General features: G+C 44.9%; 1 protein-coding gene across 3 annotated transcripts in view; it reads left to right on the top strand.

Moving 5' to 3' along the window:
- Window positions 1-9,563: 9,563 nt before the first annotated feature.
- The window catches only part of NAP1L4 (nucleosome assembly protein 1 like 4), a 56,314-nt gene continuing 56,042 nt past the window's right edge, over window positions 9,564-9,835 (top strand). For 2 of the 3 annotated variants that reach the window (XM_043547990.1, XM_043547991.1), the window contains exon 1: window positions 9,564-9,767. In XM_043547990.1, the coding sequence (XP_043403925.1) occupies window positions 9,579-9,767 (189 nt within the window). In that variant the 5' untranslated portion in view covers window positions 9,564-9,578. Of the gene's footprint in view, window positions 9,772-9,835 lie in introns of all 3 variants that reach the window. The other variant, XM_037899651.2, reaches the window with a different exon arrangement.

The raw sequence follows: 9,835 nt of genomic DNA, 5'->3' as shown, positions 1-9,835 counted from the left end.
ATTTAATATTGTTTGTCTAAAGCATTGTCACCTCAATGAACATTAAGGCCTTCCTTACTACCATTTGGTGGGCAACGAGAAACAAACATAAAATGCTTTCAAAAATAATGTTAAAGGGATAATGTTAGAGTACAGACGTTTCTAACAGTGTACACTGTTATAAGGACAATAGGTTTCTCAGCAAGATATGTTTAGCAATGCATGACACGGTGTCTCTCATCATGCTTATCTACATATGATAGAATAAATTTAAGGTAACCCCATACTCTCGTTGACATTTGTTTCCTGTGCATAAACTAGGCAACACCTGTTTAGATTCACCTTTTTTTGCTGGGAACCCCTAAAACCAGTTCTCTTGCTGGGCTTCTGCCATTGCTGCTGGAAACCTGTAAAACCCAGCACCCTTCACAAGCGATGACCCCATGATGATGGCTTAGGACCATTGCCTTGTATGGTAGAGATTAATTTTCTGGCAGCATGAATGATATGATGGTTGTAAACAGCAGCCAGTCACATAGAGCTTCTCAGCAAAATTTGACACAATGAACCATGCATAAGATAGTGTAGCAGTGACTAAGGGATGTTGCTGAAATGTCTGGCACTGCCTTTCAATAGTACAAGGCATTCCTAGAACATGGAATCAATCAATAATAGTGGACATGTGCCTCAAGATACTGGAAATTCAGCATCCCTCAAGCTATCCTGTAATCTATGTAATTTAACATAGGAGGTTTACCAAGATGATGTCTGAGCAGGAAGGAGCTCTCCTGAGATACACAGACGCAAATGTTCACGGTGAGCCTTCTGGCCCCAGTGCGGATGTGAGTGGTGAGGAGATGCCTGATCTTCCAGTTAGTCAGAGTGTAGGTGACCTGGCAGCTACTTCAGCATCCATATCTCCATCTCAAATGGATGTAACCATGCACATTCCTGAAGAAAAGTGTAGATCAGAGAAGAGTGTGGTGGAGGCGCAAGAAACAGCTGCTGCTGAGTTTAGTTCCTTAAGTCTAGATGATCCAGGACTGTAGCCTGAGGGACTTCCTTGTACTGCATGGGCCACAGCAAGTGAAAAACTTCATGTTCCCCAAAGACAATGAAAATAGAAGTTTCCATCCAACACTTTACTGGTGTGAAATCCCCAATGGTGACAAAGTGGAGAGGCCATGGCTTATGTACTCAAAAACCCAGAATGCTGCATCCTGTTTTTGTTGCAAACTCTTCCAATCTAATGTTCCAGCCACATTGGATTCTACAGGAACAAAGGACTGGAAAAATTTGGCTAGAAATCTGTCATGCCATGAGAAGGCAGCAAATCACCAGAGAGCATTCCATAGGTGAAGAGAGTCTGAGATGAGACTAAGGTTAAAGGCCACCATAGATGATCAGCATCAAGAGACGATTGCATCAGAGTGTTGCAGAGCAAAATGTTCTGAAAAGGCTCATTGCCATTGTGAGAATGCTTGCTACCCAAAACCTACCACTGCGTGGCACTTCAGATAAGCTCTATGTGCCAAACAATGGAAACTTCCTTAAAATTGTGGAGCTGATGGCTGAGTTTGATGCTGTACTCCAGGAGCATCTAAGAAGAGTCACCACCCAAGAAATGTACACACACCACTACCTTGGAAAAACAACTCAAAATGAGATCATACAGTTACTGGCAACAAAAGTCAAACAGAAGATGGTGGCAGATCTGAAGTCAGCAAGATATTACCTTGTTATTCTGGACTGCGCAACTGACATCAGCCATACGGAGTAGTGTGTATCATTTCATGGTGCATTTTGTAACAACAACAGAATCTAGTGAAAATGTCCCTGCAATGGTGACTGTCAGAGAGCATTTTCTAGAATTTATTGACACTGGTGATACTACAGGAGGTGGTATGACAAATGTGCTTCTTAAAAAGCTGGAAGATATGGGAATTGCAATAGCGGACATGAGAGGTCAGGGCTACAATAATGGTGCCACCATGAGAGGAAAGAACAGAGGAGTGCAGACATGGATCCGAGAGTTAAACCCTTGAGCTTTTTTTGTCCCATACAGTTCTCATTCATTGAACTTGGTGGTCAGTGATGCAGCATCAGCTTCTAGTGAGGCTGCTGAATTTTTTAATGTAATTCAAAGCATCTGTGTATTTTTCTCTGCACCAACTCATCGATGGCAAATTTTGAAGCAACATCTGAGAACATCCTTTCTGAGTGCCACCTAATGGGAAAGTCACGTGGAGGCGATAAAGCCTACCAAACACCAAATTGGGAAGATAGATGATGCCATAGTTGCCCTTATGGAGGATAATGCTATGACAGGAACTGTTCGTGGGAGAACAGTGGCAGAGGGAAATGGAATCACCAGAAACATACATAACTTCAAATTTCTGTGTGGCTTAGTGTTGTGGCATGACATACTGTTTGAAATAAATGTTGTAAGCAAGAGACTCCAAGGTGTTGACCTTGATATATCTGGAGCAATGGAACAACTGGACAAAGTAAAGTCATACCTACAGTTTTACCGGTCAGATAGGGGATTTCAAAACATTCTGAAGAGTGCACAGAAGTTGGCAGAGGAACTTCACACTGAAGCTATTTTCCCACCCATTCAAGAATACAAGAGTCACCGAAGAAGACATTTTGATTACAAGGCACGGGATAATCCCATAAGAGACCCAAAACAATAATTCAAAGTTGAATTCTTTAACCAGGTGCTAGACTGTGCAATACAGTCAGTTGAACGTTTCATGCAGCTCAAGGAACACAGCAGTATATTTGGGATGTTGTATGATATTCCAAAACGCCTCACTATACCTGAGGAAGACCTACACCAGCAATGCAGGGCACTAGAGACAGTGTTGACACATGATGACATGCGTGATATTGATGCGAGTGATTTAGGTGATGAACTGAAAGCCCTTTCAATATACATTTCAGCAGGATCAACTCCAAAGGCTGTTCTGGAATATATGTGCACAAATAAGATGACCACCCTCTTTCCGAAGGCCTCTAACACTTCCTGTAACAGTTGCCAGTGGAGAAAGCAGCTTCTCCAAGCTAAGTTAATAAAAACACATCTACTCTCCAATGACACAGGAGAGGCTGGTCGGCCTTACAACAATCTCAACAGAGCATGAGCTGGCCCAGACTGTGGATCTTCAGCAGGAAGCAGTTCAAATCTTCGCAACCACGAAGGCACGGAAAGCACCACTCTGATTATTCAAACAGATAAAAATGCCAGTGTTTACTATGCAGACAAGAAAAGTTACATTTGCTGTTCAGGCATTCGAAAGTTAAGTGTTACTTAAAATTTTTGAACACGGCATTTTAGGTTGTTAGGTCTCCTTTATTGAGGTAGGTAGCAGAGCAGTACCATGAGAGGAGTAGAACAGTAAGAAGGCAGAATTGAGACTTTTCAAAGTTTTTGGACCAAGCGAGGGGGCATGGGGGCATCATTTGAGCTCCCCACCTCAGGTGCCAAAATGTTGTGGGCTGCCCCTGATTGCTATCCAAAAAAACCTGAGTTCCCAATGTCTGGGGCTGTACTAGTATAGCTGAGAGGCAGTAACACGCGTTGCTTTCCCATTTCTCCAGAGTATACAGACACTGTACCCAAAATCCAAACGTAATGGTTTCCTACAGTTTGGCTTTACTGATAACTGAAGTACAAAAAGACTCAGCCCGAGCTTTCCCTCTCCGCTTGGCTGTTGCTAGTGTTCCCCTGCAAGACCACTGTCCCTTCTTCATCAAAGAAATGCTCCTACTCCTCATATATATCTAAACCGGATGCATCTGTTCCAGCCCCAAGGTGACTCTGCAAGATATCTCCAATGTTTATGCAGGATAACTTGAAGGAAGGACCCTGCTTCCCCATGCAGAGTCCTAGAATGTGCCAGCATGTTACAAAAGGTTAGGCAGTTGTCAGTACAATAATTCATATATCATGGGGTCTCAACCTGAGGGAGAGGACTGAACAACCACCCAAGGAGACAGAGTACTAGAAATGTACTAGTTTACTTAACATTTGTAGAAGAGAGAATAAGTATTACAAGATTGTGTCCTCCTCAATACTTCGGTTGTTACACAGTCTGTCCACAGCCTATTTAAAGTAGGGGTAGTAGCATTTACAGTAGTAACTGCTTTATTGTTAAATACATCCTTGCACATCCATCAAATTAATTCTTTCCACAAGGAATGCAATGTTAGAACAAAATCTGAATAACAGCAATAGACATGTTTTTGAAATAAAAATAAACAGCCTGGTTCTGTACTCACTAAAGCCTATGTGGTAAGACTCCTATTGACTTCAACGGGAACAAGCTCTGGCACAAAATAATTTGTTTGAAAAATGCTTTTAGCAGAGTATTGGGGATACTTCTACAGAGCTTTTATGAATAACAGCCATAAAGATCTAGAAGAATCCAAAACAGCCCTGTGTCATAAAACAACTGAACAGAAATTTTAAATGGGAATGCCTGAACACCTTCTGGGACCTCTGCAGATCCTCCTTTCTCTACAGTACTGTATTATTTGAGATTTGCAGGGAGTCAGAGAAACATGTGGCCTCATTCTGTTTTTACTTATACCAGTGAGAACTGAGAGTAAATCAACTGATGTGAATGGAATTACCCTAGAGTAAAGCCAGTGAAATTGAGAAGAGAATTAGGCCCATAAACTTGTTAGTGACTGGAAAGGGTCAGTTTGGGTGAACAGGAAGAGGATGTAAGCAAATGCTATATCTATATACACATACACACACGCACACTACTGACTGACTGTGTCCATGTTAAATTGAATTCTCTTTACCAAGCTTACAGGATTGATGCAGTAGTTCAGCTCTTTGAATTTTATTTCCTCATTAGCCTCATTTCTCTAACTAAAGTATTAATACTTAATGTAACTGTCGTTTCATCAATTATTGCTGTATCTTTAAATCCCTGGAGTAACTGAATTCATCCAAGATACCTATCTAATCAGTAATTATATTATGTGGTAACTGACTCTGGAGATTAATTACTAAAACCTCAGGCTTAATCAGGAGGATTGAGTGATTGAATCAGTTCTTTTTGTAAAAGAAGTGCCCAGTGAGAGGCCCACAGATGTTTAAGGTTTAAATATTTTTGCCACACAATGAAAACACCCCCCCCCACCCCGAGCACTGCAAGTTTCAGCGCTGTAAAGTGGCAGTGTAGACAGTGCACCTGCTCCCCTCATGGGGGTGGGTTTTTTATAGCGCTGGGAGAGCTCTCTTCCCAGCTCTGGGGCCATGACTACTCAGCCACGTTAAAGTGCTGCCACGGCAGCGCTTTAACGTTGCTAGTGAAGACATACCCTTACTTTTACTTTTAGCACTTTAATCGTGCAAAGCACTGTACAAACACGAGTCAATTAATTTTCACAAGGGGAAAGAATCATACCTGTTTTTACAGATTGAGAAACAAAGACACAAAGCTTGAAGCCTAAATTTTCAAGTGACTATTGATTTTAGGTGCCCAACTTGAAACACCTTAAAGAAGATTCCTTTTCAGAGATTGGGAGCTCAGCACTTTCTGAAAATTGGACACACGTAGGATGTTTTAAGTTGCTTTAGATGCCTTTAATTTTGAATGTTCAATTTTTAGACTCTTAGGGCTTGATCTTCAGAGCTGCTGAGCACTGACTGCACCTAATGAAATCAATGAAGGTACAGGTATACGGCACCTCTAAAAAGCAGGTGCAAACTGTTCAATACTTGACACTCAGGGCTTGGCTACACTTGCTAGTTAGAGTGCATTATAGTAGGCCCAGGTGCCCTAACTCACGACCCATCCACACGGGCAAGGCACACAGAGCGCCTGGACTCTGCAGCTGGAGTGTTCCTGGTAATCCACCTCCACGAGAAGCATAAAACTTGTTGCAACTCGGCTGAAATGCCCCAGCGTCAGTATGAAGGAGGTGTTGCATTACTGCGCTTTGATCAGCCTCCCGAAACGTCCCATAATCCCCTTAAATCAAGTGGCCACTCTTATCATGGTTTTGGAATCGGCTGTAGGGATGGGAATATGCCCTTTCAAAGCTCTGTTTCTGATAGCTGGCATGCTTACCCGGGACAAAGCAAGCCATTAGTGTGGAATGTTGCTTGCTGTGAGTGAGAAAGAGAGAGGTGGGGGGGAGAGGGGTCTCAATTTACAAGACAGCATGCTGACATACTCTCAGCACCCCAAAAACCCACATACACACAACACACTCCACCTCACCCCCCACATTTGAAAAGCATGTTGCTGCCACTTGAATGCTGGGATAGCTACCACAATGCACTGCTCTTTGTGGCATTGCAAGAGCTGCTGATGTAGCCATACCAGTATGCTTCCAGCTGAGAGTATAAACGCTCAGCAGCGTTTTCCCTGCTGCGGTCTCTGAAGGCTGATTTAACCCCCAGCGCTCTACATCTGCAAGTGTAGCCATGCCTTCAGTTTCAGAGTAACAGCCGTGTTAGTCTGTATTTGCAAAAAGAAAAGGAGTACTTGTGGCACCTTAGAGACTAACCAATTTATTTGAGCATGAGCTTTCGTGAGCTATAGCTCACTTCATCGGATGCCTTCAGTGTGCCACATTCAGGCCTTCTGGACTGATTTCCAACATGGCTCCCCCTCCCTTAAACTAAAGTTGTGGATCATCAGCACTTCTGACAGGCACACCCTTAGTGAGCTCACCATGCTCATACAGGAAGCCTGCAACAGAGCTTGCCTTAACCATTATCCTTCCCATCTATCTTTATGATCATACACATTCAGGTGGTGCAGCAAAAGGCAGGTGTCTATTTATATAAGGAATTCATTTGCAAATTGGATACAATTGACTTAGGCTTGATTAGAGACTGGGAGTGGCTAAGTCATTATGCAAGGTAACCTATTTCCCCTTGTTTTTTTCCTACCCCCCCCCCCCCAGACGTTCTTGTTAAACCCTGGATTTGTGCTGGAAATGGCCCACCTTGATTATCATACACATTGTAAGGAGAGTGATCACTTTAGATAAGCTATTACCAGCAGGAGAGTGGGGTGGTGGGAGGTATTTTTTCATGCTTTGTGTGTATAAAAAGATCTTCTACACTTTCCACAGTATGTATCCGATGAAGTGAGCTGTAACTCACAAAAGCTTATGCTCAAATAAATTGGTTAGTCTCTAAGGTGCCACAAGTACTCCTTTTCTTTTTATTTATATAAGGTTATCTTAACACTTGGCTTAACAGAAATGGATCACTAAAATGCATTAAAATTGCACTAAAAACAAGTAAGGTCCAAATTTTAGATACCTGATCCTGCAGGCTCTAAATCAGATAATTATAATCCCACAGGAATCTATGCTCTCACTGGGGCACTGCATATGTGCAACTCACTACAGGGTAGGGCCACTAGCAGGAGTAAGGGTTTACAGCATCAATCTCAGGAGCTGTGGTAACTAAATCCTACTGATTCACTATACTATTGTATTTTTCCTAGTTAAAAAACAAACAAGCAGTCGTTGTGGCACCTTAGAGATTAACCAATTTATTTGGGCATAAGCTTTCGTGGGCTAAAACCCACTTCACCAGATGTATGAAGTAAAAGATACAGGAGCAGCTCTAAATACCTAAAAGGATGTGGGTTGCTTTACAAAGTGTAAGATCTGTCTAACAAGATAAATCAATTAACAGCAGGATACCAAGGGAGGAGAAATAACTTTTGAAGTGGTAAGAGAGTGGCCCATTACAGACAGTTTACAAGAAGGTGTGAGTAACAGTTAGGGGGAAATTAGTATAGGGGAAAGGCTCCAGACTCATCCAGGTCTATACAACAGGAGCGCTGTGTGCAGGCACCATGCTGCATATAAACAGGTTTCAGAGTAACAGCCGTGTTAGTCTGTATTCGCAAAAAGAAAAGGAGTACTTGTGGCACCTTAGAGACTAACCAATTTATTTGAGCAGGAGCTTTCGTGAGCTACAGCTCACTTCATCGGATGCATACTGTGGAAATTGCAGAAGACATTATATACACAGAGACCATGAAACAATACCTCCTCCCACCCCACTCTCCTGCTGGTAATAGCTTATCTAGAGTGATCATCAAGTTAGGCCATTTCCAGCACAAATCCAGGTTTTCTCACCCTCTGCCCCTCCCCCACACAAACTCACTCTCCTGCTGGTAACAGCTTATCCAAAGTGACCACCCTCCCTACAATGTGCATGATAATCAAGGTGGGCCATTTCCAGCACAAATCCAGGTTTTCTCACCCCCCAGCCCCCTCCAAAAACCACACACACAAACTCACTCTCCTGCTGGTAATAGCTCATCCAAAGTGACCACTCTCCCTACAATGTGCATGATAATCAAGGTGGGCCATTTCCAGCACAAATCCAGGTTTTCTCACCCCCCCCACAAACTCACTCTCCTGCTGGCAATAGCTCATCCAAACTGACCACTCTCCCCACACTGTGCATGGCAATCAAGGTGGGCCATTTCCAGCATAAATCCAAGTTTAACCAGAACATCTGGGGGGGGGAAGGGTAAGGAAAAAACAAGGGGAAATAGGCTACCTTGCATAATGACTTAGCCACTCCCAGTCTCTCTTTAAGCCTAAATTAATAGTATCCAATTTGCAAATGAATTCCAATTCAGCAGTTTCTCGCTGGAGTCTGGATTTGAAGTTTTTTTGCTGTAAGATAGCGACCTTCATGTCTGTGATTGCGTGACCAGAGAGATTGAAGTGTTCTCCGACTGGTTTATGAATGTTATAATTCTTGACATCTGATTTGTGTCCATTTATTCTTTTACGTAGAGACTGTCCAGTTTGACCAATGTACATGGCAGAGGGGCATTGCTGGCACATGATGGCATATATCACATTGGTGGATGTGCAGGTGAACGAGCCTCTGATAGTGTGGCTGATGTTATTAGGCCCTGTGATGGTGTCCCCTGAATAGATATGTGGGCACAGTTGGCAACGGGCTTTGTTGCAAGGATAGGTTCCTGGGTTAGTGGTTCTGTTGTGTGGTATGTGGTTGCTGGTGAGTATCTGCTTCAGGTTGGGGGGCTGTCCGTAGGCAAGGACTGGCCTGTCTCCCAAGATTACCCAAGCTCCCAAGCGCTTGCTCACAGGAGAGTCAGACATCGTGGCCCCTGGACTCCAGCCACTGAAGACGCAGAGTCAGGCCACAAACACTGAGGGCGCTAAAAACAACGCACGTGGGGCCTTATGTCACCCCGGTTTGCCTGGGCCCTCAGGGATGCAATCACTGGGGACAGAAATGCATTCGGGGCGAGCCACAGCTCCTCGCAGGGGGGGTCTGAGCTTTCCAGACGAACACCCACAACTGAGCTGCAATTGGCAACCGCTTCCGCGCGCAGCGCCCCACCGTTTCCTCGCGTCTGCCCCTTTCAATACCCAGGCGCGACCGGGCCCCCCCCGCCGCCGGCCGCACACTCTCAGCTCCAGCTGAGCCCATGACCCCGCCCCTTATGACCCGGACGCGCGCGGAGCCGCGAGCGCGCGCCCCTCCCTGCCCCTTTCTCCCGCCCACACCGAGCTGCCCTCGCGCCTTGATTGGCTAAGCGCTCCTGCGCCGGATAGTCAACATGGCCCGCGTGCAGAGCCGTGGCTGTAGCTCTTTGCGGGCCAATCGAGGTGGGCTTTACTGTGCGGGTTGCCTGAGCGTCGCCCAATGGGAAGCGGCCTTCTTGACGGCGGCGCAGCCCGAGAGAGAGAGTCTGCCTGAGAGGAGCTTGAGCGCCGCTGGTGGGGCCGTGAGGAGACGCGACGCCCGGGCAGGTGAGGGTCGGTGGGGCCGGGCCGGGCTGAGCGCCTTGTCCTTTCCCAGCCGTAGCTGGGAGGG

The sequence above is a fragment of the Chelonia mydas genome, chromosome 6 (assembly GCF_015237465.2).
Source record: "Chelonia mydas isolate rCheMyd1 chromosome 6, rCheMyd1.pri.v2, whole genome shotgun sequence".
Taxonomy (NCBI): domain Eukaryota; kingdom Metazoa; phylum Chordata; order Testudines; family Cheloniidae; genus Chelonia; species Chelonia mydas.
The sequence above is the reverse complement of the archived record's forward strand: the minus strand, read 5'-3'. Positions and strand labels throughout refer to the sequence as shown.